Source organism: Corvus hawaiiensis, chromosome 3 (genome assembly GCF_020740725.1).
Source record: "Corvus hawaiiensis isolate bCorHaw1 chromosome 3, bCorHaw1.pri.cur, whole genome shotgun sequence".
NCBI lineage: Eukaryota > Metazoa > Chordata > Aves > Passeriformes > Corvidae > Corvus > Corvus hawaiiensis.
Genome location: NC_063215.1, coordinates 120,517,380 through 120,544,586, shown reverse-complemented (window position 1 = coordinate 120,544,586; position 27,207 = coordinate 120,517,380). Strand labels below are relative to the sequence as shown.

The following is a 27,207-nucleotide window of genomic DNA, read 5'->3' as shown; positions in this document are numbered from 1 at the left end:
GGGTAGACACAGCTTCTCTGGGCAACCTGTGCCAGGGCCTCCCCACCCTCCCAGGGAACGATTCCATCCCAATATCCCATCTAAACGTACTCTCCGTCAGTTTAAAGAGAGTCGAGGACAACCCCAGGCTGGGTGCTGGGCGATCCATGACGGAAGTCACCACGGGAGGACAGCAGTCACCAACCACTGCCGCCCGGCACCGCCGTGCCAGCGCTCGGTGTGTCTGCGGCACTAAAACCGCATTTTGGGGGCGAGTTTCCTCTCAGGACATGCCGGGAGGCGCTGGATTCCCCCCGGGATACGCCGGGAGGAGCAGGACTCCCCCGGGAGCGCCGCGGGCCCCCGTGAGGCGCGGCCATGGCGGCGCCGGCGCGCGCGGGGCAGGGCGGGAGCGCCAAGATGGCCGCGCCCGCGTGAGGGGCCGCCGGTGCCGCTCTCCGCGCGTCCCGGTGCCCGCGGGAGCCGCCGGAGCGTCGCGGAAATAATGTGGATATCGGGGCCCCATGTCGGACCACTGTGACGAGAGGGCGACGATGATTGCGGCCGGCGACCTGCAGGAGTTCGCGCCGCGGGGCCGCGAGCAGAGCCGGCGGCACCCGAGCGCCCTGAGCCTGCAGCTGCGGCGGCTCCAGCCCGCGCCGGAGCTCTGCTCCTCCGACGGCGCCGCAGGGCTCGTGGGCTCCCTCCAAGAGGTCACCATCCACGACCGGCACCGGGTACGAGTCTTCCTGAGCCGAGGGAATCCAGGGGGGTTGGGAGGGAAGGCAACTTAAAGCCCATCCGGTTCCCGCCCGCCGCCGGGGGCTGGGACAGCTTCCACCAGACCAGGTTGCTCCAAGCCTCCTCCAGCCTGGCTTTGACTTCCAGGAACGGGGAAACCTGTGCCAGGGCCTCCCCACCCTCACAGGGAAGAATTCCTTCCCGATATCCCATCCAACCCTGCCCTCTGGCAGTGGGGAGCCGTTCCTCCTTGTCCTGTCACTCCAGACTCGTGTCCAAGTTCCTCTCCAGTTCTCCTGGAGCCCCTTCAGGCTCTAAGGTCTCCCTGGAGCCTTCTCTTCTCCAGGTCAACACCCCCTGTTCTGATGGAGATTGAGCCTAAGATTGGATCCAGCCATATCCCAGCTCCTCTCTGAGAATGAGTTTAGGGAGCAAGGGGGTTCACTCTGAATCTCAGAACTCTACAAAGGGTCTCCCTTCCCCTTTCCTCCCTGGCTTCCGTTGAAATAAATCTGAATGGATCATGATTGTCCTTTACCGTGGAATGCCAGGGTGTTTTGAGTTGGAAGGGACCTTACGGATCATCTCATTCCAGTCCTTGCCATGGGCAGGGACACCTTCCACTATCCCAGGTTGCTCCAAGCCCAGTCCAGCCTGGCCTTGGACACTGCCAGGGATCCAGGGGCAGCCACAGCTTCTCTGGGCCGGCACCTTGTAACAGGCCAAATTCATCACACCTGCGGGTCTTGTGGCTTCTCCTGAAGAAACCCCTGTTTTTCAGGAAAGCTGGCAGCTGAGGAAAGGCATCAGTGATGTTGGGGAAGAGGTGGACTACGACGAGGAGCTGTACGTGGCCAGCAACGTGGTCATCTGGAGCAAGGGCAGCAGAAGCCAAGCGTCGTCCGTGTACAAGGCGTTCACCATCGACAGCCCCGTCCTGCAGGTACAGAAATGTGGGAAAGGGGCACTGAGGGGATCCACAGACCTTTTCCAGACGGTGTTTTGGGGTGGGGTTAGCTTGGAGAACACGGGAAGGTGGTGTTGTGTGGGAGCATCAGCTCTTGTTGGAGAATTAATGACGCTGTGTTGGGTTTCAGGCCTTGTGGTGTGACTTCACTATCCCCCAGGAAAAATCAGAAAAAGCTGATGGTGAGTGTCCTGCCTCCTGTGCTGCTGGGCAAATGATCAGAGCTCAGCTCCCTTGGCTTGGAATCGTGGAATTGTTTAGGTTGGAAAAGTCCTCCGAGACCACCAAGTACAACTGTTGCCAAGGCCACCACAAAACCACATCCCCAAGTGCCACATCCACGTGGCTTTTATATCCCTGTGCCTGTGTCGGGGCTGGACACCCTTTTGGGGAGGAGATTTTCCTGATATGCAGCCTGAGCATTCCCTGGTGCAACTCGGGGCTGTATCCTCTCCTCCCGTCCCTGTTCCCTGGGAGCAGAGCCCAACACCCCCCGGCTGCCCCCTCCTGTCAGGGAGTCCTGCAGAGCCACAAGGTCCCCCCTGAGCCTCCTTTGCTCCAGGCTGAGTTTCCTTAGCCATTCCTTGTTTTCCAGCCCTTTCCCAGCTCCATTCCCTTCTCTGGACACTCACCAGGAGCTCATTTACCAAGACTTGATATGTCAGAATTTACCTTTTGTGTATAAGGGATGTCTGAAACAGAGAAGCTTCACTGTATAATTGTTCTTTTCCTTCCTTTCCCTTTCCAGTTTCAGGGAGTGAGGAAATAGTGGAGAAATGTATCTGCATTTTGCAGAATTCCTGCATCAACGTGCACAGCATGGAGGGGAAGGATTACATTGCTGCTCTGCCTTTCCAGGTAACTCCTGCCTTGCTTTTTGTCCACAAATGCAATGTTTCTGTACACATTTACATTCCCCAGCTCGCCATTAAAAGCCTGAACATCTTATTTTCCTATAAAACCCTCAAATGTAATCAATACAGCTCGTGGTTGGTTTTTTCCCCCCCTATAAATCCCTAATTTTTTCATAGGTTGCAAATGTCTGGCCAACCAAATATGGGTTGTTATTTGAGCGCAGCAGTTCTTCCCACGAGGTGCCTCCAAGCCCACCCAGGTAGGGGATGGGGGATTTGGGTGGTTTCCTGTTGGATAATCTAATAAGGAGCGGAGGGGCTGGAGGGCAGTGGTGAAAGATCCATGTGTTTGTGATAGGAAAAGGTGAAATCGGGTGGAAAAGGAGGAAGTTGTGGTTTGCCCATCCCTGGAAGTGTTCCAGGACAGCTTGGATGGGGCTTGGAGCAACCTGGGATAGTGGAAGTGTCCCTGCCCATGGCAGGGGGTGGAATGGGATCATTTTAAGGTCCCTTCCTACCCAGACCAGTCTGGGATTTTATTGATGTGATTCTTCCAGCCTTTGTATCCCATCCCAGTGACTCTGAGTGAGCACACTCAAAGCTGAGCGTTAGGAACTGTTTGGGAGTGCTGGGCTTGGGAATAGGGTCTGGGGATAGCCACAGCATGGCTGTCACCAGCCTGATTCCATTAAGGTTTGTCCTGGGATTTGGTTCCAGGGTGGGATGAACAACTGGGAGAGTCACTGAGGGATTGTCATCGAGACATTTTCTCTCAGCTGCAGGATCCCATTCCCTGTTGGCTGGGAATCCCATTCTCTCTTGGCTGAGGATCCCAGCCCCTACTGGGTGAGGATCCCAGCCCCTGTGGAAGCCCTCTGTGGATCCCAAAGGAAGCAGTTGGACAATGCACTGATAAGCAGCTTTAATCCACTCTTTTGGGTTTTCCCTTGGGATTCTCTGGTCCTCAGAAGAGCTGGGATTAGGAACAGAGGTCCTGAAAAGTTCAGTCTACTCAGTCAATCCAACAAGCTTCTGGAGATGGAATCTATGTCCCTGCTGTCACATTCCAGGCTCTGACTTGTCTGGCTTTTCCCTAGGGAGCCTTTGCCGACAATGTTCAGCATGCTGCACCCCTTGGATGAGATCACCCCTCTGGTCTGGAAGTCCGGAGGTAGGTTGGATGTCACGGGAGTCCTCAGGGTGGCAGCAAATCCCAGCATGTCCCTGGAGCATTCCCTGCATCAAAAAATCTGGGAAGAATCACTTCCAAGGATGCAGTTAGAGCTACTGCACGAACAGGGAAGCTGCTCAGGGGAGAAACCCAGACTGTGGAAGGAAGAGAGTATGGGAAATGCTCCTAGTATTGTTCTGGAGCTGATCCTCGGGAATGAATCCGTGTTTTCCAGGCGTGTTTGGATCGTCCCGGGTGCAGTACGTGGCTGACCACACGCTGAGGATCGTGTTCCTCAGCGCTGACCCTTCCATCGTGATGACCTACGACACTGTGCAGAGCTTACACACAGTCTGGGCCCTGAGGAGAGTCAAGCCAGAGGTACCCATGCCCTGGGGAATAAAAATCCCTGGAAAACAGCCGTGTGCATTTCCGTGCCCTTACGTGTGTTAGGAGCGCCCGGCATTCGGGATCTGTTTCATTTATAAGATGTCTGTTGGGGCTGCTTCTTTTGGTTTTTAAGTCGTTTTTTCCATGGATTTGGCTGGAGCAGGGAGATCATGTGATGGTGGTGGATTCTGTTATTCCCATGTTATTCCATACATTGGACCAGAAAGTTTAGGAAAAGCGGGAAGTAACTTAGTGCCATGAAAGCTTTGACAGTGAGGGTGGGGAGGCCCTGGCACTGTTCTCCCAGAGGAGCTCTGGCTGCCCCATACCTGGGGAAGTTTTCCAGGCCACGTTGGAGAAGGCTTGGAGCAACCTGGGATAGGGGAAGGTGTTCCCATGGCAGGGGGTGGGACTGGCTGGGCTTTAAGGTCCCTTCCAACCAAATCCTGTGGTTTTGTGAAAAGCCTTGGAGCAGTTTGTGTGGGAGTGGGCGAGCAGGGTTGGTGGGAATAACTCATAGGCTGAGCATGAATCTGTAACATGTAACCGCTGGGAAAAGCTGCTGGAAAAGCCGCTCCCTGGCTGTCCATGCCGACATGCCGTTGGTTTTCCTCCCAGGAGCAGAGCCTGGTGCTGAAATTCCCAGAGCAGGGGGGCACCCCCCAGTACGTGGCCACGAGCAGCTCCCTGACCGCTCATCTCCGGAGCCTCTCCAAAGGAGACTCCCCTGGGGGCTCCCCTTTCCAGAACTACTCGTCCATCCACAGCCAGAGCAGATCCGGCTCCTCTCCCAGCCTGCAATCCCGCTCTCCCACCATCTCCAACATGGCTGCTTTGAGGTGGGCACTCACAGCAAATCCCAAAGGGTGGGAGCTTTGGGATACCGTGGACACGTTTTGCTCTCTGTCTTTCCATCCAAGGCTCAGGTGCCTCTTGTGTTGCAGCAGCACCTGAAATTCCTCTTGGAATGCCCTTCCTATGCTGTTATCCCACCAGCACAGGAAGATAATCCCTGTGCCAGAGCCAAGGAGGCTGCTCTGTCATGGATCAAGGAATGTCTGCTGGAAGTTTGAGTGCCAGGAGTGTTTTGGGGTGGCTTCTCTAAAGAAATTAGAGGGAAGAGGTTGGGGGGGATTTTTGATGGAATGGACCATCTGAAATCCTTTCGAAATCTCTTCTGTTGGATTCGGACAGAGATGCCTGGAAAATAAGTGGAGAATTGTTTTCCTGTGCTGGAAAACTAAAGGAAATCAGCAGTGAGCTAGTTCCTGGTTTAGGGTGGGTTTGCTTGGGTTTTAAAGTCAGCGGATGAGCTCCTTGGGATTCTCCCTGATTTTGGAGATGCACTTTTCAGCTGTAGCAATGTCTGATCTTTCCCTGAGTTTGAAGATCTCATCCATATCCTGTCTCTGCCTGCAGCCGCTCCCATTCCCCAGCCCTGGGAGTCCATTCCTTCTCTGGAGTGCAGAGGTTCAGCTTCTCCAGCAGTGCCCAGTCCCCAAGGAGACCCAGCGTTACCCATTCCCCGAGTTCCGCTTCCAACGACTCCTTCCTCGTGCCGGAGACAGAGCCGATCGTTCCCGAGCTCTGCATCGACCACCTGTGGACAGAAACAGTCCCAAACATGAGGTCAGGTGCTTTTCCTGGGATGGAAGGAGTTTCCATTGTGGGAAGTGGGAAATAAAGTGAAATCCCAGCTTATTTGAGTGGTTTTTCTGCAAATGGAGCCACCTTGGAGTCGATTCCTGGGCTTGGACGCCCTGATTTTTTTGGGAAATGATGCTCCCTAAGTGCCTGGCTCCCTTCCAGAGAATTGGGCACTTGGAGCATTTTTCCCTGGTGTGTTATTCCAGGATTTCTGCATGGTTTAATGAAGTCTCCAAAGCAAAGCAGGTTCTAACCTGGTCCTTGTGTCTCTTTTCCAGAGAGAAGAATTCCCAGGCATCCAAAGTGTTCATTTCCACCGACCTTTGTGGGCAGAAATTCCTGTGCTTTTTAGTGGAATCCCAGCTCCAGCTGAGGTGAGCATTCCCACCCTGGGGACAGGTCAACCAGGAGGAGCACTCCAGGAATTCCCAGCAGGAAGTACATCAGAGGTTTTAATTAACTAGAAAATTAAACGTTTGGGTAAAGCGGGGAGAAGGAGGAAAGAACCACAAAACCCACCAAAAAAATTCACTGCCCTGTTGGGATTTTGTGTTTTCTTTCTGTAACAACACCCAGGACAAGCCCTTTATGTTTCCTGTTGTTCTCTTTAATCCCTAGGTGTGTAAAATTCCAAGAGAGCAACGATAAATCCCAGCTGATCTTTGGATCTGTCACCAGTATTCCGGCAAAGGACGCGGCTCCGGTGGAGGTACTGTTACCTGTGGCATGTCCTTGTCACCCAGCTGGTGCCTCCTGAGTTAAACACAAGGAGCTAAATGTGCTGCTTGGTTGTTCCAGGGCATTGACACTCTGCTGGTTCTGGAAGGCAGTGGGAATCTGGTGCTTTATTCCGGAGTGGTTCGGGTAAGCAACGCCTGTTCCATCCCTAATTTATGTGCAGTGCTGTAGAGGGAGTTCTGAAGCATCCATGGCGTTAATGGAACAATTAAATACTTTAATGGGGGGTTATTTTCAGAGAAAAGCTTAACTTTTTGTTTCCCTTTTCCACCAAAAAGGTGGGGAAGGTTTTTATTCCCGGGCTTCCTGCTCCATCCCTGACAATGTCCAACCAAATGCCTCGGCCAAGCACTCCCTTGGACAGCGTCAGTACTCCATCCAAGCCTTTGAACAAGCACCTGGGGCCCCTGGAAGAGGTAAGAAATAAGGAAATATTCCTTTTGTTGGAGTGATTGGTGGTTTTTTATCTTCCAAGGTATCTTTTGGAGTTGAATCTCTTCTTCTTGTCCTGTAAATCCCCATAATAAATTGTGCTTAAAGACAATTTCTGTGGTGCTGCCCTGTTTATTTACTTACGTTTGCCATAAAACTTCCAAGGCAGGGATTGGAAGGATTGACAGTTGTTTCCAAGATTCTTGTTAGTACTTCAAGCCCAACAATTTTAGCTGTTCTTTGCTCAGACCCACTTTAATCCTGAATTCCAGTGCAGTTTGAACTCTAACCAGTCCTTTTCCCCACATTTCAGAGTGTAATTTTGTCACCAGTTCCGGAATTAAGGGATTCTTCCAAGCTCCACGACTCCCCCTACGTTGAGGACTGCACTTTCCAGCAGCTCGGGACTTTCATCCAAGCTCTGAGGGATCCTGTCCACAACAGAGTAACTTTAGTAGGTATTTCCCTGTCGTGTGGGGCAACGCTTTTGGTAACAAAGATTATTTCAAGATAATTCCCAGACTTCCAGTGTTTCACAGAGCTGCCTCCTGAATTCCACATCTTAGTGAAGCAAACAGCCAGGATTTGGAAATATCTTCATCCACTAAGGAGTTCTGCGTTGATAGAAAAGGGCTCTGGCCACACTTGATGCATCTCCTGATTTATCTCCACTTTTGTTGGATTTTCCAGGAGCTCAGCAATAACACCATGGTTCGGATCAGTATTCCCGAAATCGCCACCTCGGAATTAGGTAGGATTCCAAAGCTTTAGGTGGCTTTTGCTTGGCTTGGGGAAGGGCTGCGATGCCAGTTCAGACATGAGTGGCTTCAGTAATGAGCAAAAAAAAAAGGAATTTTTTTCCTGATTTTTCTTCCAAATCAGAGGATTTGTGCTCAACTCAAGGAAGAGCTGTCGGAGTTTTGTGGCTTTATTTAAACGCAGTCCAACGAGAGGAATCTGTGGAGACTTCCACTGCTGATGGAGCAAATCCCAGAAGAGCAGAGCTGATGGATGATTCCCTTCTTTCCCAACAGTGAAAAGATGCCTGCAGGGGGTCAAAGCCATCCTGCCCAAGGAAACAGCTGTGCAGATGTTGGTGAAGTGGTACAATGCCTACAACGCCCCGGGAGGGCCCAGCTACCACTCAGAGTGGAATTTATTTGTCACCTGTCTCATGAACATGATGGGTTACAACACCGAGAGGCTCTGCTGGACACGGAATGTGAGCAAATTCATTCTTTACTTCCAGTTTTCAGGCCTGTTTCGCTCTGTGTTTGTCATGAGAGACATTTATTATAAGAATAAATGATGAAGGTTTGGCTGCAGCTCACACCTGACACCAATGCATTGAATTTGGTTCATCTCATCCATATTAAATTGATTCTGAGTTTAAACACAGCTCACAACCCAGACTGTTGTTCCTTAAAGAGGATTTTGGATTTCTGGGGTTTTTTCAGCAAATCTAGAAGCACCTCAAGCCACATCATGTCCTACTTGGTTTGAATTTAGATGTTGTGATTCACTCAGGAAACCTGGGGAATTTCACTCCTGAGCTGCTTTTATTTGATTTCCTTTTTCTATTTATTTCTTTTGTTTTTATTTCTTTTTCTTTTATTTCTTGCAGCTCGATTTTGAAGGGTCACTCTCCCCAGTCATTGCTCCAAAGAAGGCAAGGCCATCAGAAACAGGGTCAGACGAGGTAAAAAAATGGGCTTTTCCCTAAAAAATAACAGGCAGGAGGAGCTGTTTGGGATTGGTTTTTTAAGGCAAACCAGAGGAAACACCCTCATGAGTGTGGAATTTCACCTGACAAACCTTTGGGATAGAAAAGTTTTCTTTTCCAAAGCTGCACCGTGTGACGTTTGTCAGGATTCCCACTTCCAGAGAGAATTAGGATGGATTAAGGAATGAAGGCTTTGATTCCTTTACGGGAAGGATGCACCTTAATCATTGAATCCCTGTGGTTTGCAGGGTTTGTGCAGCACATTTTCCATCCAACAGTTACATTTGGATTGGTTTTTAGGGAAAAAGATTCCTCTGTAACAGTGCTTTGGAATTACTTCTCTGGAAGTTACATTCCCCATGGATCCTCTGCCTCTCTTCCCTGTTTCTTTGCTCTAGGACTGGGAATATCTCCTGAGCTCTGACTACCACAGGAATTTCGAGTCTCATCCCGTTGCCAAAGCTCTGCGCCTGGACCCTCTGGAAGTTGCAGCTTCCAAGGATGACTTTCCCCAGAGCCTCAGCTTGGATTCCTCCACGCTCCTTTTCGCCCACATTCCTGCCATTTTCTTTGTTCTCCACCTCATCTACGAGGAGCTCAAACTGAACAGTCTGATGGGAGAAGGGCTCCGCTCCCTCGTGGTTCTCCTGGTTCAGCTGGCCAGGTATTCCCACTGGAAAATCATTCCTTTGGATGGGATTGCCCAAATTGGAGACAGCTTGCCCTGTATTTCAAGAAAAGGAATGTTTAAAACCTTCCCTATCTTTTTCTATGGTTCCAAATTCTTCCTCAGTAGCACCCACTGCCCGGAGGTGGCATCCAGGAAGTTGGAATGGTTTTTTCCCAGTCTGTGACTCCCCTCTCTGTCATTCCAGGGATTTAAAACTGGAAGCTTACATAGATTATTACTACAGGGACTACCCAGCTCTTGTCAAAACCTCCAGGCAGACCTGCATAATCGACCAGGGTGAGTTTAAATCTTTGGATATTCTGTGATTTGTGGATATTCCCTTTGTTTTTAACATTCCCCTCCTTCTGGAGGATTAATCCCTGCTTATTCCTTTTGAGGTAGTTTTCCTTCCTTTCCTTCCTCGAGTTTTCATTCCTGTCACAAAATCCCATCTGACAGGAGGGACCTGGAACATTATGGGGGGAAATGCTGGAATTTTTGTTGTCAAAGGAAGTACTGGAGGGTTTTCTTTGGGAATGGTGAGGAATTCTTGTGCCTTTTCCCTGAACTCATGGTCTTTGCTGTTCATGTTAAGTCCAAACAGGTTTCATGCTCCGTCCCACCTTTTTTTCTGCTGAGCCTCCAAGTATCTTCCAGTGGCTGAGTTCCTGCCTGAAGGGAGAGGGAGTGCAGCCTTATCCCTACTTACCAGGGATCTGTGAAAGGAGCAAGCTGGTGGTACTGGTGAGTACTGGGGGACGGGGAATACAGGGGCCATGCCTTGTTCTGTCAGCGCTGCCCTGTGGGCAGGGTTTGCTCCAGCTGCTGAATGTCCTGGAAGCGAAACATCCCTAAAGGAAGGTGAAATAACAGAGGGTGGAATCTACTGGGTGCATTTCCCAGGTGGGAAGGAGGTATTGGAGCTGAGCAGCTTCACTGCTTCTGTGTTTGTCTGTGGTTTGTGCAAAATAAGAACGGAACCTGGAGATATCTGTATTTTGGGAGTGAGAATTCCCCAGTTTCTCCTTGAGCATACCCCACCACCATCAATATTGAGTCCTGTGAGTGGCTGGAAGCACTGATGGTATTCCCTGGACAGCATCACTTCCTCACTCATTGATGGAAAACCCCTTCCAGCTGGGAGCAGAGGTGTTGAGCCTGTGGTGTCTGAGGAGAAAAACTGGGAGAAGAGGCTCTATTTTCCTCCTCCCTCTGCCTGCAGAGCTCAGAGCTGAAAGATCTTCATAAAACCCACAAAATCATTTTACTTGGATGGGATTTTTCCCAGAATTATCAAAATAGAGTGACTCATTCCTTGGATTTTTCTGGCTGGACCAAACAGCTTTTCTTTTGGAACCTTCACAAAACATCCAAGATGTGGAGGAAACGGAGTGGAGAAGGGTGTCTATAAACAACGTGTGTGCCCTGCAGGGGAAATGGAATGTGAGGAGCACAGGAAGGATAACTGGGAACATGTTTTTCCATTGGGAAGAGACTTATCTTTTTACCTCTGGAGAAATTAGTGAAAATTCAGTTCATTGTTGCAGGGTGGAATTTTTCCCCCCAAAATGTAAAGCCTACAAGTTTGTTGTTGGTCAGTTGTTTCAGTGTCATTCACAATAAACCCACCCCCCCCCCCCCCGTTGCTGAGCTTGTATTCCAGTTATTTCCTGCCTGCTTTTCTGGGAAGGAAAGGAATATCAGGCCCGAAATGACTTTTTTTGGTGTCTCTCCTCCCCAGAGCGTGGCTCTTTATATCCTTGGGGACGAGAGTGCCGTGCTGAACGAAGCCTCCCATTATTTGTACAAGATCACATCAGGTAAGGATGTTTTGACTCCATCCTGGGAGTGCCTCGAGCTTGGAAAACATGGAATTAACACAGCCTTGTCTTTCCTAGGCCAACGGAAGCAGCAGATGGACCAGGATGACAATCGGTATGGAGGCTTTTGGTGTTGCTTTATTGAATTTGTGACCTTCTGCTGACTTCTGGATGAGCTTTTATTGGCTTCTCCTTAATTTTCCAGGTGCAGTTTCAAATCCAGCACTTCTGTTTCCAGCCTGGCTGAAAAACTGGTCCTTTGGATGACCAGTGTTGGTAAGAGCGGAACAACAACGTTCCCAAATAACCTTGTGCTTGGATAACAGGAAACACTCTTCGTCTGGCACTGTTAACACTTTTTGGGGGTTTTTTTCCCTCCTTCATTTTAAGGTTTCACCTTGAGGGATCTGGAATCTCTTCCCTTTGGCGTGGCCCTTCCCATCCGAGATGCCATCTACCAGTGCCGGGAGCAGCCAGCCTCGGACTGGCCGGAAGCCGTTTGCCTCCTCATCGGCCGCCAGGATTTGTCCAAACAGGCCTGGGAAGGGAGCCTGCAGAAGGGGAAATCCGTGAGTATGGCCACAAAGGAATTTCCCAATCCCGGAGTTTAGGCAGAGCGCCCGGCTCGGGAATTTCCAGCTTAATTCCCAAATTGAGGGCGACAAAATGGAGAGTTTACATGCACGAGGGTTTGGGTGTGAAAACCAACATGCAGCAGGGATGGATGATCATGGATAGGTGGGAAAACTCAAGAGAAATCAAATTTTTAAATTTAGGCAGAAGTTTTGCCTCCAGAGCTGTTGTATTCCTCCTCCTCCCTTCCATTGGTACTTTCTCCAGAGGCTCTGCCAGCAAACCATGGCAGAAGGAAAAGGAAGTGGATATTTGCCAGTGGCTCCTTGTGTTGGAATGGCTGGCATCTCCCTTTCCTCTGGAAGAGCTGGATTTGGAAATACACTTGCCATACTTGCCATATTTTTCTTTTTCCAAAAAAGAGTCTTAATTATTTATATCCTGGGGTAAAATGATTTAAAAACAAGTGTGGTGTTTTTCCTCTTCCAACATTTCCTTCTGATGGTGGCAATCACCAGCATCTCAAGGAATTGCGTCTCACTGAAGTGTCCTTTGTTGGAAGCCAAAAATCTTCTTAAGGCTGCCATAAAACCCCTTCATGGCAGAAGACTGGAGCCTTTTCCAAAGTCAGGAATTGGGATTTGGAGTCTCAAGTACATCTTGGTTTTTTTCCTGTCTCAGCTTTGGAGGGATATTAAAATTATTCCACTTTTCTATAACAAAGGCTTTATGACTAACTGCATACCAAAACTGTAATTAATTTAGCAGAAAGGTTAATTAACTCCAGGTCAAACCCCACGTGCCACCACATGAAAAATCCTTTTTGTTTGCTGCTGGTGGAAGCTGTGCCCAACCGAAACCCTCACGAATCGTCAAAAATGATGATAAAATTGATTTTATCACTGACTTTATAACAATGCCTCGAATCAGTGTGACCTTAAAAGGCCAAAGTGAGCTTCAAACCCCAAATTGTTTGTCATTTCTCAGGAGGGCAGGGTGGAGTTTCCTGTTTCAGAACGGACGCTGCTGCTCTGGGTGGTGCAGTTGCATGTTGAGATTGAGCGTGGATTTACCAGAAGAAATTTGGTTTCATTCATCAGCTCTTCATTTACTTGCCTTCCTGGGGCCACGTGTTCCCAGAGAACCACAAGAAGATCTGTTCCCTTTGGGTCCTCTGATCACTGGTGTGTTGTGGATAAACAGGAGAGCAGAGTTTTAGGGAGGGCATTTCATAAATCTTGCATGGAAAAAGGGTTTTCCAAGAGCGCTCTTAAGGTTTGGTGCTTTTCTGGTCATGTGTGGAAGTTCCAAAACCACTCTGGTGCTGTGGTGAACCCCAAGTTGTCTGATAGTGAGGAATTTTGGGATTTTCTGCTGTGCAGGCTGTTTTAATGAGTAACTTGCTTTTCCGAGGTGGTTGTGGAGGGAATCCAAACTGATGTGTGAAAATATGGACGCTTTGAAAAATAACGCAGGGTTTGGAGCAGAATCTGCAGAACAGCAGCTCTGGGTGGGCTGGTCACAAACTGGGCTAATCACAAACTGGAATAATCACAAACTGGGCTGATGGAGTAGGCAGGGAAAGGAAAGCCCTTTCCTATGACTGCTCCGAAACAAGGGAGGGTTTTGAAAAGACAAGAGCTACGTCACACATCACCTCCTCACTGTATCTGAGGTGTCATCTCCTCTTGTCTTTGGTTATTTATCCTATTTGGATGTGCAAAAGTACTTGATTTCCATGCCTGGAAATCCTCCAGGCCTGTAAATTCCTGTAAGGAGCATGGGAATGTTGTGACACTCCCATCGGTGTGTCCATCCCTTCTGTGTACAGACCCATCATTGTGCTGGGTGAGTTCAGGATGTGATGCTGCTACTTCCTGACAGTTTTCCCCCCTGGAATTGCCTTCTCCCTTTCCCATGCAGTCCGTGGGCACGGTGCTGTCCTCAGATATTCCGTCGGCAGCCGAGTCGGAGGAGGACGAGGATGGCATGAACGACATGAACGAGGAGGTGATGTCCCTGATCTGGAGCGAGGACCTGAGGGTGCAGGAGGTGCGGAGGCTCCTCCAGAGCGCCCGGCCCGTCCGGGTCAACGTGGTGCAGATGCCAGAAGCCAGTGACCACGAGTACATTGAGGAGAAGGAAAATAGGTAAGGAATCATGGAAGCATGGAATGGGTTGAGTTGGGATGGGTTGGGATGAGTTCGGTTGAGTTGGGATGGGATGGGTTGGGTTGAGTTGAGTTGGGTTGGAAGGACCTTAAAGCCCATCTCATTCCAACCTCTGCCATGGCCATGGACACCTTCCGCTAGCCCAAGGTGCTCCAAGCCCCATCCAGTGTGGCCTTGGAACTCTGTCCATTTCCAGCTCTGTTTATTTCCCAGTACTGCATTCAGCTGAAAGGTCGTGGGAATAGTTTTGGTCGCTCAGAATCTAATTTTTAAAAACATCATAATCCAAGTCTTTGGAGCTCCGTGGATATCGAAGCTCTGCTGTGCTGGAGTTGGTGGCTCTTGGGAAGGACACTTAGTGTGAACCCCAAAGAGCACACTGAGGTCCGTTGGGATTGAAGGGACTTTGTAACTCTTTTTTCTGCCCAAAAAATGTAAATTATAAGCAGGACCTACTCTGTAGAGACTAAATCATCCATCCCCTGGCTAAAGCTGGAGAACCCTTTGTGATAGGCTGGTCTTCAGTCAGGGGACCTTGGAATTGCACAGAAAGCGCATTTACTGTCCCATCCCTGTCTCCTTTCAAACCTCCTGTGCCCAGTGGCCTTGATTGTCTCCATCATCATTCTTTATTCACTTTTTTGGGGGTTAAAAATCTCCTCTTTAAAAGCCAGATGAAAACAAAAAGAATTGAGAACACCATTAGCATGCGAAATGCTCTGAGTCCGACCTAGGGAGCTGAGTAATCTAACGAGTCTAGAAAGTGTTTCCAGACTAAATCGTAGAGAACTGTGGTCGGCATTCTTGGAAGCACCTTATCAACTCTGTACTCGGTGTTATCACCACTCATAGCAGGATCCCACAGGGCAACCACCTTTGCTTGGCTTTCTCCTCTCACCTCGCTTCCGACACGGCCGGGAAGCGTCCGTGGAATGGATTTATTGACCCAGCTTTAAGGGGAAAATAGTGCCAGGTTCCGACAGCTGAAAGGTATCTTGGAGGTGAACCTTGTAAGGACCAAAGATTTGGTTCAAAAGGAGAAGGGAAGAGTCACAATCAGGGAAAAATTGTTCCGTCCAGTGCCTGTTTATCTGTAGATTGTTTATATTTGGGAAAACTTTCCGTGTGGTTTTGGATTCACCTCCCCACCAGGTTGCTGCAGCTGTGCCAGCGAACCATGGCTCTCCCAGTTGGACGAGGGATGTTCACCCTGTTCTCCTACCATCCGGTGCCAACGGAGCAGCTGCCCATCCCTAAGCTGAACCTCACTGGTACGTTGGTCAGGGGCTCCTCCCCAGTCCATCCCAGAGCAGGATGGGCTTTCTTCCAGTTGTTATCCCATTTTTTCCTGAACTTGCTGTAATTTTTGTAGCATCTTCTCCACCAAGAATTTCACGGCTCAAGTGTGGGTTTTGTGAGGAAGCAGCTCCTTTGGGTTTTGAACGTGCCACCTGAAATGGTGGGAGATCCTTCTGGAATGGTCAGGGCTGGTGTTATCAAACACCGAGACCTTTTATCAGGTGCAGAAGGAGAGACAAGTGGAAAAATGGCCTAAACTGGCCAGTGCTGGGGCCATACAGGATGGAGATCCCACAAAAGGCTGTCCTGCCATTCCTGAAGACTCTTGGGTCGGGGCTGTTCCCTCACTTGGCACGGGATGAAGAGCTTGGCTTTTCCCGACTGCTGTTATGCCCTCTCCCATGGCAGGCCGTGCTCCTCCCAGGAACACCACCGTGGATCTGAACAGCGGGAACATCGACGTCCCCCCCAACATGGCCTGCTGGGCCAGCTTCCACAACGGGGTGGCCGCCGGCCTGAAGATCGCTCCTGCTTCCCAGATCGACTCCGCCTGGATCGTCTACAACAAGCCAAAAATCGCCGAGCTGGCCAATGAATACGCGGGGTTCCTCATGGCGCTGGGCCTCAACGGGCACCTCACCAAGCTGGCCACCCTCAACATCCACGACTACCTAACAAAGGTGAGGCCTTCTGGCACATCCAAGAGCCAGATCCCGGTGGGACTGGATTCTTTAAGCAAAACAAGGAATAAAAAACCAAAAGGTTTCTTTGAACCATTGCAATGGAAGTTTCGTGGTGTGGGAGAATGCCTGAGTTGCTTTGTTGTGGTTTGGGTGGTGTATGGTTTGGGTTGGAAGGATCCTTCCTCAATGTGAGGAAGGACTTCTTTCCATGGAAGTGGTGGAGCATTGGAACAGCTGCCCAGAGAGGGCATGGAGTCTCTGGAGAAATTCCAAACCCACATGGACACATTCCTGTGTCACCTGCTCTGAGTGAGCAGTGGGGATGGACTGGATGATCTCCAGAGGTCCCTTCCAACCCTAAATATTCTGGAATTCCGCGAAATGAGGAGACTTCATTTCCGCTCAAAGATTCCAGCAGTTTTACCACCAGATCCTTCCACCCTGCACACGGCTCGTTGGCATAGGCGACTGGATCACTGGGACAGGGCTTTTTCCCATTCCTGGATGTGCCTCACTGCTCCTCGTCCCCTTGCCCAGGGCCACGAGATGACGAGTATCGGGCTCCTGCTCGGCGTCTCCGCCGCCAAGCTGGGCACCATGGACATGGCCATCACCCGCCTGCTGAGCATCCACATCCCTGCCCTGCTGCCGCCCACCTCCACCGAGCTGGATGTCCCCCACAACGTCCAGGTGGCTGCCGTGGTCGGGATAGGCCTGGTCTACCAGGGCACTGCCCACAGGCACACTGCCGAGGTGCTGCTGGCTGAGATAGGTGGGTGCCGACGCTGGAAGAACGGGGTGAGGGCTGGGATGGTCGCCGTGTGCTCCAGCGATTTGGGGGTCGTAACACTGGCGCCTCCCAGCACAACGTTGTCCTCTCATTTTCCAAACCTCGTGGTCCCTCCTGGGAGCTTGTGCAGCCTAAAAAGGAAAATCCCTGGATTTAGGAGAAGAAACGTAGCAGCATCATTGCTGTCCCTACTTCTTCCACCTGGAACTTTGGTGTCCTGAATTCCCCTGTTTGGAATTCTGAGGGTTTTTAACCACTAGGCCTTAAGAGCTGATTGTGAACAGCAGATTTATGATCTCACTTGTGCTCTCATTCTGAATTAATTTATAACAGCTTTTATTCCTGTTTGTATGGAATTTTACTTGGAGACTGTGTGGTCTGTTAAACGGGGAATGGGATAAATTTTAAGGCTTGGAATTGTTGTGTTTCTGGAAATTGGATATGTGCAATCCTTTTTTAGCAACAGCATTTGGGTTGGTTCAGGATCTTAAAGTATCCTCAGTTAAACTTGGCATTTTCACCCTGGCTCTGAACTCCAACCATAACATTCCGGAGGGAGTTGCCATTTGGGAGTGGATGGATAAACTGCCAGGTCCACTGAGGACTTCCCTAAGGAGGGAGGGATATCTTTTTCTCCTTTCATTAGGAACTAATCAATAAGCTGGAATTTCCAAAGGTGAATTTTGCTGCTTTGGTTTCTCCAGGGCGTCCCCCCGGCCCAGAAATGGAATACTGCACGGACAGAGAGTCCTATTCCCTGGCATCAGGACTGGCCTTGGGAATGGTGTGCCTTGGGGTAAGTCAGCCGCAATTAGGAGGCTCATTATCCATTGGGATGGCATTCCAAGAGCTGGTCCATCCTTGGCTCCCAGCTGCCTGTGGGTTTTTCTCCTAGAGGAAGGCACTTCCATGCTTTTCCTTCCTTCTGTTCCTTAGCATGGCAGTAACCTGATTGGGATGTCGGACCTCAACGTTCCCGAGCAGCTCTACCAGTACATGGTGGGGGGACACAGGAGATTCCAGGCAGGAATGCACAGGGAGAAGCACAAATCTCCCAGTTACCAAATCAAGGTGCGTGCGTGGTGCCAGCTCTGGCTCATTTAAGTTGGAAGCCTGGGAGGTGTCTCCATGACTTTGGAGACGGGTTCCCTTCCGAGTGAACCTGTAGGAGGTGTTCCCTGTGTTTTCCCAGGAAGGAGACACCATCAACGTGGATGTGACATGTCCAGGTGCCACCCTTGCACTTGCCATGATCTACCTGAAGACCAACAACAGGTATTGATTGGCCTGGGAATTCCTGCAGGGTTCAACTGCCCTGGTGTTGGCTCTGCTGAGGTTTGGAATTGCTGGAATGTGACCTGGAAAACCCTTTTCCTTTGCCTTTCCCTGCAGATCCATTGCTGACTGGCTCAAAGCACCAGATACTATGTATTTGCTGGACTTTGTCAAGCCAGAATTCCTGTTGCTGAGGGTAAGATTTTCCTTGGGTTCATTCCTCAGTCTATTTAAATGATGTTTTGGAATTCCAGCCCAACATGCCCATCATCCAGAATCCTTTGCTTCCCAGCCAAACTCACCCCTTCCAACAGTTTCTCCTTGTGGTATGTCACCTTCCTGTCACAGAGATAGAATTTATGGAGAAATAGTTGGAAGACACATTTATGTGCATTTTTACAGCTTTTCCCAATTCCATAGATAAATTTTCTTCCTCACGGTTCGGTTTTCTCCCTTGTTCCAGACCTTGGCTCGATGCCTGATTTTGTGGGATGACATCCTGCCCAATTCCAAGTGGGTCAACAGCAACGTGCCTCAAGTAGGTGTTTGTTTATGGTGTGGTGTGTTTGCTTCCCAATTTTACACCTCCCTGGATTGTTCTCCGTGTGGGCATTTCCGTAGACACGTGAGGAGCACGAGGAAATGAGCAGTAACCTGACAAGGGTGACTGTTCCATGGGATCCCTGGATTTTAGGAGCACCGGGGACTGGAAAGGAGAGGATTGAGGAGGGTTGGGATTGTTCCAGACACAAAATGATGTCAGGGAAAGGAAGGGATTTATTTTCCCTGCGTTGCCAGGTGTTGAGCACCAGGAATAACTTCCCGATAGTGAGATCAGTGATATTCCAAGATACTGTATGGAATTTTTAAGGCCAAATGAGCTCAATACCTATGAGAACTCCAGGATGCTGATGGTCTTAGACCTGTCTGGTATCACTTACGAACTCTTGATGGCCAGAGTTTCAATTAATCATCAGTTTTCCTTGGATTCATTTTCCTTTCCTGCTTTTTGTAGATCATAAGAGAGAACATTATCTCTCTTCATGCAACAGAGCTGCCTTCCTCTGAAGACCTCAGCTTGGAAACGCTGGCGTGAGTAACATCCCAAAAATCTCCTCCTAGGGAATGTCACTGTCCCGTAAAGGAGAGTTTTGTTACATGGGATATCCTTCTATAAAGGATGAGTCTTCCCTTTTGTTTTTAAAGGATAAAGGAGTTTGTGCTGTGTATTCAGATGAGGAGAAGAGGAACATTTAGTCATTTCCTGTTTATGTTGTTCCTTAGGCAAGCTCACGTCTACATCATCGCCGGAGCGTGTTTATCCCTGGGATTTCGCTTTGCCGGGTCGGAAAACCTGGCAGCATTTCAGTGCCTGGTAAGGGGGGGGTTATTTTATTCCCTTCAATTCCCAGGGAGCTGTCACTTACCTTTTGGATCCATATCCATATCCATCTTTTCTTTCCAGTACAAATATGCCACGGATTTCCTGAAGTGTTTGTCAGCTCCGACAGCGTCCATAGTAAGTTTTTCCAAGTTTTCTTCCAGCAAAAAGATGGCTTTGCGTGACCCTCAGCAAAACCTCAATGGGAAGAGACCCAGCCCTTTTAATTTCCTAGATTACACACAATTTATAGGATGTGACAGGGCTGGGAATCATTTGTAGGACTTTGCTGATTCTCCCTCCTTCCGGGGAATTCAAGCTCCAAGGTAGAAAGTGGTGGATCATGCTGCCTGGAATGTGCTGTTGGCCATGGAATTGTGATGGAACCTCTCTGTTGTGCTTGAAGACAGGTCACTATAACCTGGAAACGTGCCTGAGTGTCCTGCTCCTGGCCCTGGCCATGGTCATGGCTGGCTCTGGGAACCTCAAAGTGCTCCAGCTTTGCCGATTCATGCACAAGAAGACCGGGGGAGAGATGAACTACGGCTTCCACCTGGCTCACCACATGGCTTTGGGGCTCCTCTTCCTGGGAGGAGGAAGGTAACTGGCCCTTTCCAAAGGCAGATCTCAGCCCTGATTTCCTCCATTTCGCCTTTTTTTAATACCACATGGATGCATAAAGGTGTCTCCTGTTGGAAAAGAAGGTCTTGTTGTCTTTGTACTCTTTTGGAAATTCCTTTCCTCATCCCACCAAAATATTTTGGCCTCCTGTGTTATTTAGAAGGAAAACTGAAGGATAATGTTGCTTTTTTCCTACAGATACTCCCTGAGCACTTCCAATTCGTCCATTGCTGCTCTCCTCTGTGCTCTGTACCCTCACTTCCCTGTTCACAGCACGGACAATCGGTAAGGCTTTCATGGGGATCCCATTTCCTTCAGCTGAACCATCTGCTTACAAAAGACTGATGATGGATTTTTACCAAAAATCAGTTTTTGGAGGTTCTCCATTAAAAACAGCCTGGGAAACAAGAAATAAGTGCCAGTGGTAGGGATCTCTGATGGTAGGGTCAGTGAGGAAACACCAGCTCTGCTGTGCTCCTGTGATGTGGCTGCTCCAGTTTGCTCAGCTGGAAAGATTTTCAAGGAAGATCTGTCCATTTGTGACCCTTAATCACTTTTGGTTCTGCTCCATTAAGCCCTGCTCTGTTAACTAATCAATACCATGGCTACACGAGCTGTATTTGGGTGGGGAGCTGGGGGTCTGGGATCATTCCCAGCCCGTGCTGAGCCCCTGGTTCCCACCCCAGGTACCACCTGCAGGCTCTGCGTCACCTGTACGTGCTGGCGGCCGAGCCGAGGCTCCTCACTCCCGTGGACGTGGATTCCAACACCCCCTGCTACGCCCTCATCGAGGTCACCTACAAGGTAACGTGGCTGGGAGGCCCTGAGGCGCTGTGGGATGACCAAACACTCGGATTTATCCCAGTTTTCGTTGGGGTGGCCTCCAGTCTTGGGTTTGGTTTCAAATTGTGGTGGGGCCGAGGTGAATTCTGCACGAATAAGTGAAGGGTTGGGCTCAACCTTGGTGGCACCTGGAGAGCAGAAGGGAGGACAGGGAGAGTCACCTGAGCCTTCAAACAAGCAAGGAAAGGTGTCCTGGCTCCCTTCCAAGTCCTCCTCCCTCTCAAAAGAACTTCCAAAGGCACAGAGGTGACCATTTGTGTTTTCCAAGCCTTCTCCTAATTCTGAGATGAGCAACTTGGCGTTTCTCCTTGGTGCTTCCATCAGGTGTCCTTCAGGGAAGAGTCCTTTCTGTGGGATTTATTTTATACATGAGAAGGAGGAGGCTCAGGAAAGAGTTGTTGGGATTTCTAGGGGGAAGAGGTGTGGCTCTGTGGTTCTGGCACAGAGTTCTCCGTGTTCCCATTACAGCTTGCTTCCCAAACTTTCCCTTGTCAGCCTTGCCCACCGTTAGGTGTTGATCCTCCATCCATCCATGGGAAATACAGCTTGGGAAATCCATGTTTCCTGACATGAGTCCTGTGTTTAGCTGGGAACAGAACCCCCTGCCTGCTGCCAGAGCAGTTGTTCCCCACGAGATGCCCTTCTCCTTCCTTTTCCCATGGAAATGAGCTTTCCTAACCCGTGGCTCCCGTGGCATTTTGCAGGGCACGCAGTGGTACGGGGAGGCCACCGAGGAGCTGATGGCACCCACGCTTCTCCCAGAGCTCCACCTGCTGAAGCAGGTAAAGGAAATCTCTGTTTTAATGGAAAATCACCTGGACTTTGGGTCACAGATCTCAAGAGCTGAGATTTGATGATTTTTGATTCTTTAGCCTGACTCTGGACAACGTTGTTGAGAAATTTCACCGTGAGACACACACACCTCCTCCTGAATTTTCTGGGTGGGAAACACTATAAAACAGCCCAGAACAAAACAGTGGAAACCTCTTAATGCAATGATTCTGGTTATATTTAGTAATAAAAATGTTTCTATTGACAGATCAGAGTGAAGGGCCCACGGTACTGGGAATTATTAATAGATTTAAGCAAGGGAACGACTCATCTCCAGTAAGTGTTTTTTTAATGCTCAACTGAATCATGACCTCGTAGTAATCGTATTTCATGGGTTTTTTTAAACCCTCCCACAGCTCAGAAAGAAACCTGGGTTTCATCAAGTCACTGTTGTGCATCTGACAGCACTTTAGGGGGGAGGAAAGAAACTGCAGAGTTGGGTTTCACCCATTGAGGTGAATAATTCATGCAACAAAACAGGGTCCGGGGAAAACCGGATAGTAAAACCCACAGAGATTGGCAGCGGGATAGAGGCACCAGAGAGCAGCTACAACTCATGGTTTTGGTTTGGTTTTGAGTGGTGGTGATGTCACGTTTCCCAGACTGTTGGGGACTGTTACTGCCCTGTGAAATGCTCGCTTTCTCGTGTCACCCCGTGTCACAAAGTGCCGCCCGCCCTCGTGACACACTCGAAACGTGGGGGGCAGCTGTGGGAACCAGAGATTTTACCGGAACACAGGATCTGGGGGGTGGGGGGGAGGGATCATTCTCATCTTTGCACTCCCCAGTTACGGGGGGGAGAGGAACCAGCTGCGTCTTTGCTCAGCAGTGTGGTGCTTTTTGGTCATTTAATTGCCATTGATCAATCCCAGAATCATTTCGGCTGGAAAAGACCTCCAAGATAATGAGTCCAGTCATTGATCCATCACCCTCTTGTCAACTGGAAGGATTAAATTAAGCACAGTCCATTAGCACAGCATGCTTTGGGTTGGAAGGGATTTAAGGATCATCCCATTCCACCCCCTGCCGTGGGCAGGGACACCTTCCACTGTCCCAGGTTGCTCCAAGCCCCATCCAGCCTGGCCTTGGACACTTCCAGGGATCCAGGGGCAGCCACAGCTTCTCTGGGCACCCTGTGCCAGGGTCTCCCCACCCTCACAGGGAACAATTTCTCCCCAATATCCAACCTGAATTTCCTCTGTTTGAACCCGTTCCGTAAATGGGCCCTGTCGTGCCATTCCAGGTCGATCCTTTCCAAGGGTGGCATCCTGTACGTGAAGCTCCGAGCTGGGCAGCTCTCCTACAAGGAGGATCCCATGGGCTGGCGCAGCCTCCTGGCACAGACCGTCACCCACCGCAACTCCGAAGCGCGGGCATTCAAGGTAGCGCTCCCGGGATGGCTTCCTGCTGGGACTGCTGCTGAGGGAGGGAACTCTGGTGGCTTGCATGGGACAGCCGTGTGTAGGTGCATCTGCTGTGGGCAGACACAAGTGTTGGACACGTCCTGCCCATGAAGTGCTTGCTCATGGAACCATTTAGGTTGGAAAAGCCCTCCAGGGTCATGGAGTCCAGCCTTGAGATCGAGTCAAACCTTTAGATCATTGATTCCAAGTTTTAGGTTGTTGAATCCAACCTTTGGATTATGGAATCCAGCCTTGAGATCATCGAATCCAACTTTTAGATCATTGAATTCAACTTTTAGACGATTGAATCCAACTTTGGGATCATGGAGTCCAACCTTTGGATTGAGTCCAACCTTTAGATCTTTAAATCCAACTTTGAGATCATGGAGTCCAAGCTTCAGATCATGGATTCCATCCTTTGGCGTGGGTTCCAGTCTTCTCCCTCATGTTCTGGGCACTTTGGAAATCACTTGTTGTTATCTTTGTGCTCAAACCCAATAAGTTCATTTTAGGAATATGTTTTAATCCCTTTTTTTCCAGCCAGAAGCGATTTCCGCTTTCACTTCTGATCCTGCTCTCTTTTCCTTCGCCGATTATTTTTGCAAACCGACTGTGAACATGGGCCAGGTAGGAAGTGTTGGCATGGACCAACAGTTATACCATGGATAAAAAGTAAGGAAAACCTGTGTTAAACCCCAGAGCAGAATTCAGCCCTGCAGGCAGCGGGAACAGGGAATATCCAGCAGGATGCTGGGTAACACAAGGGTGATCCTCTGGTTCCTGTTGCTTTGATATTGGGATTTTTTGTCCCATTCCTTGAGGAATGTGTTTAACAAATCCAGAGAGCCCTGAACCATTTAGGAGAAATCATGGAAGGTGTTTTATTATTTATTATTTATTACTTATTATTTATTATTTCTTCAAAAATTTGTTAAGGGAGGATGTAAAACCCAGTGTAATGATCCCAAGGAAGAAGTCGAGTGGTATCATTAGTTATCCCAAATTCCTGTGAAGCCACTGCATGGATTACCTTTAATGGAGGCAGGAAGCTGGAATAAATTGTGCCTGACACCTGTCTTTCCTCAGAAACAGGAAATCCTGGATCTTTTCTCCTCCATCCTTTACGAGTGCGTGACCCAGGAGAATCCGGAGATGCTGCCCACGTACATCGCCATCGATCAGGTAGGAGACTCCTGTTCCTGTTGGAAGCAACACTTTTTCCCACTTCTTGGGGAGCAAAGAGTGGCCATTCCATGTGCTTTTTCAGAGGAGGGAGGGCAGGGCTTGAGGAGTCACTTCCTCCATGTTTCATTCCTGCTCCAATTCCTGCTCTCCCTGCTGCCAGGCCGTGAGGAGGCTGGAAAGGCGGGAGATGTCCGAGACCTTTGAGCTGTGGCAGATCAAGCTGGTGCTGGAATTCTTCAGCTCCCGGAGCCACCAGGAGAGGATGAGCAGGAATCCAACCCGAGGGCTCTTCATGAACTCGGAATTCCTGCCAGTGATGAAGTGCACCATAGATAACACCTTGGATCAGTGGCTTCAGGGTAGGGAGGAATTTCAATCCAATCCACTGTTGGAATCCTGGAATGGTTTTGGAAGGGACCTTAAAGCCCATCTCATTCCATCCCCTGTTGCTCACCTGGTTCTCATCTTGATGATCCAGGTTGATTTTATGGAAAATTGATGAGGGAAGGGAAGGCATTGGCACAAACCAACTCGTTTTCAGTCTGGTGTGGAACATTCCCTGGAGAATTGTTTTCCTGAAATGGTGGGAGGTCTTTAGCAGGGAAGGTGAAAATTCCTTCCTCATCTTGCACAGGGAGAATTTTCTGGGAGCAAAAGTGAGCGGTGACCACAGCAGGGTGGCCATGGCAGAAGGAAGGAGGTTGGAGAGCAACCTCCCAGCCCACCTTCTGCTGGATTGGAATGGAGACTTCCAGTGGGATTTATCTGTGCAAATCCTGCTTCCCAAATGTCACCAAGGATATTCCTTGTGCCTTGCAGCCGGAGGGGATGTTTCCCTGCATTCCTACCTGAGCGGGCAGGCTCCGGAGGAATCCCAGCTGAGCATGCTGGCGTGCTTCCTGATTTACCACTCTGTGCCCACGCCGGGGCAGCTGGCAGCTGGAGGCTTGGAAGGTGAGTCTGGGATTGGGATTTGGGGAAATCCTGCATCCTTTCACTGGGCAGCTTTTCCTTGCCCTCCAGCAGCCTGGGAATACACCGGTCCTGAGATTTCTGAGGGAAAAGAAAGGCAGCTCGACCTTCATTTGGGGAGCTGTTCCTTGCTTAGGCTGGGGGTGGGAATGTCACCACATCCATGAGGGATCTGGGGCCTGTCCCAGGAATCCTGTGCCAGCCACAGATTCCTCTGTCTGGGCTTGGAAGATTCCAGTTGCCTGTTACACACCTCTCTTCTGGGTGTTCCTCTTCTTCCTGGCATTTGGGATCCCTGATTTGGGATCTCGTACAAAACTTCACTTTCCGACCAGCGCACGGCAAACGGATCCATGGGATGACACCTCCAGAGCTGCTGGGAGCTTCTCCCTCTAATTTTGAGCAAATCTTCCCTCATTTTTACACCTTCTTCCTTTGCTTTGGATGTTTTTAGGGAGCAGGAACTTCTCGGAGCTGCTGCTGAAGCTGCGGAGGCTGCACGTGCCGGTGCGGGCGCTCCTGCGCCTGGCTCCGCTGCTCCTCGGGAACCCCCAGGCCATGGTGCTCTAGTCCCACCAAACTTCCCAGAATCTCCTTCTTTTGTACCTTCCCAAACACCAGACTCGACCCCAGCTGTGGCAACCACGACCAGGAGTTATTTATAAATTGTTACAAGGAATTAAAAACCAAAAGAGCTATAAAAGTGAGGTCATAATAAATTTACTTTTGTAACGAAGGCTTGTTTGCAAATGTATGCTTTTTGTGGGGAATTTGGGGAAGACTTTGGCTGGGAGTGGTGCTTTTCCTTGGGTTTAGAACTCCTTTGCTTGTGGTGGATCTTGTTTCCAGACAATGGGGATAATTCCTGATTTAAACACTTTGTGCTCACTTCATCCTCCTGTATCCCCGTGGATGAACTTGGAGCCAGGGCTCATTCCCTGTTGGTTCTGGGCAGACCAGATCCTTAATTTGTCACCAAACAGGTGGAATTACTCCAAAAAAAGCAGCCAGAGGTTGAGGGATTATCAGCCAGAGCCAAAGGCTTGGATTCTGCTTGTTCTGGTTCCAAATGTAACCATTTTGTGTGGGATTTATGCCAATTTCTCCCTGTTTTTTCCCAAATCCTCAAGGATTTTCCAAAGCACCAAGTGGAGGGAGGAGGACAACCAGGAGTGATTAAAAAGAGAGCAAAAGCAGAAAAATTACACAAACCCGATTCCTATAAAAAAGAACAAATGTACTGTGTATTCACTGAGGTTTTCCAGTTGCTTGAGGTGTCCTGAGGGAGGGAGAGCCCGTGACAAACTTCCAACCCTCACCCCCTTTTTTTAAGCTGTTCAGAAGCTGCTCTGATTTCGTAGGGATGTTTTAATTAGTTTAATTAATCTAACAAACCTACTCCACAAGCACCTTCTTTATGTGAATTCAATGAATCCATGAACAGATGGGAAATCACAGGAGCCAGGAGATCTCGTGGGGCGATCCTGGGTGTTGCCCTGGGAGGTGGGTGCAGCTCAGGGAAGTTCTTTCCTTCTAAACTGGAGAAATGGGAAGCATGAAGTGCTAATTTCCCAGAGGGAATGACACTGGGCTTTCATGGAATCCTGGAATGGTTTGGGTTGGAAGGGACCTTAAAGACCATGGGCAGGGATGCCTTCCTTAAAGCCCCATCCAACCAGGCCTTGGGCACTGCCAGGGATGAGGAATGGGATTCCCCCTCGACTTTTCCAAGGACAAATGTTCTTTTTTCCCTCCTCAAGACTCTACCCGGACCCCAGAATGAGCCTCCCGGGTTTATCTCAGTCAGGCAAAGAGCCGAAAATCCAAATGCTGGATTTGGGGCGGAAAGCTGAGAAACCTGGAGGTGTCCTAAATCCTCTTGCTGTCCCGATGGATCCATGGGGTTTGTGCCACATTCCCAGGGTGATGCTTCCTGGTGGCCGGGCAAGCTGGAAGTCGAAGGTGCTTTGACCATGAATGAGATGAAAAACGGCGAGTAAGTTGAAACCAAGAAGCTTTAGCAAATCCCTGCGAGCACTTCGGCGTCG

At 49.7% G+C, this 27,207-nt stretch overlaps 1 protein-coding gene across 1 annotated transcript; it reads left to right on the top strand.

Annotated features, from left to right (window-relative positions):
* The first annotated feature begins 399 nt into the window (after positions 1 to 399).
* ANAPC1 (anaphase promoting complex subunit 1) lies at positions 400 to 25,895 on the top strand. The gene is made up of 47 exons (XM_048297987.1): positions 400 to 716; positions 1,502 to 1,663; positions 1,818 to 1,869; positions 2,436 to 2,545; positions 2,719 to 2,801; positions 3,639 to 3,712; positions 3,948 to 4,093; positions 4,721 to 4,941; positions 5,522 to 5,731; positions 6,028 to 6,123; positions 6,368 to 6,458; positions 6,548 to 6,613; positions 6,766 to 6,903; positions 7,233 to 7,373; positions 7,610 to 7,670; positions 7,954 to 8,141; positions 8,544 to 8,618; positions 9,041 to 9,306; positions 9,518 to 9,609; positions 9,908 to 10,056; positions 11,054 to 11,132; positions 11,211 to 11,247; positions 11,338 to 11,408; positions 11,523 to 11,701; positions 13,629 to 13,855; positions 15,029 to 15,147; positions 15,584 to 15,855; positions 16,396 to 16,630; positions 17,353 to 17,444; positions 17,585 to 17,719; positions 17,841 to 17,923; positions 18,041 to 18,119; positions 18,387 to 18,461; positions 18,939 to 19,015; positions 19,208 to 19,298; positions 19,389 to 19,442; positions 19,711 to 19,904; positions 20,124 to 20,210; positions 20,612 to 20,729; positions 21,473 to 21,550; positions 21,808 to 21,875; positions 22,843 to 22,981; positions 23,543 to 23,629; positions 24,089 to 24,184; positions 24,348 to 24,546; positions 25,007 to 25,141; positions 25,614 to 25,895. Exons 1-47 carry the CDS (start codon positions 504 to 506, stop codon positions 25,727 to 25,729), a joined length of 5,856 nt encoding a protein of 1,951 aa, XP_048153944.1. The 5' UTR covers positions 400 to 503; the 3' UTR covers positions 25,730 to 25,895.
* Positions 25,896 to 27,207: the final 1,312 nt, after the last annotated feature.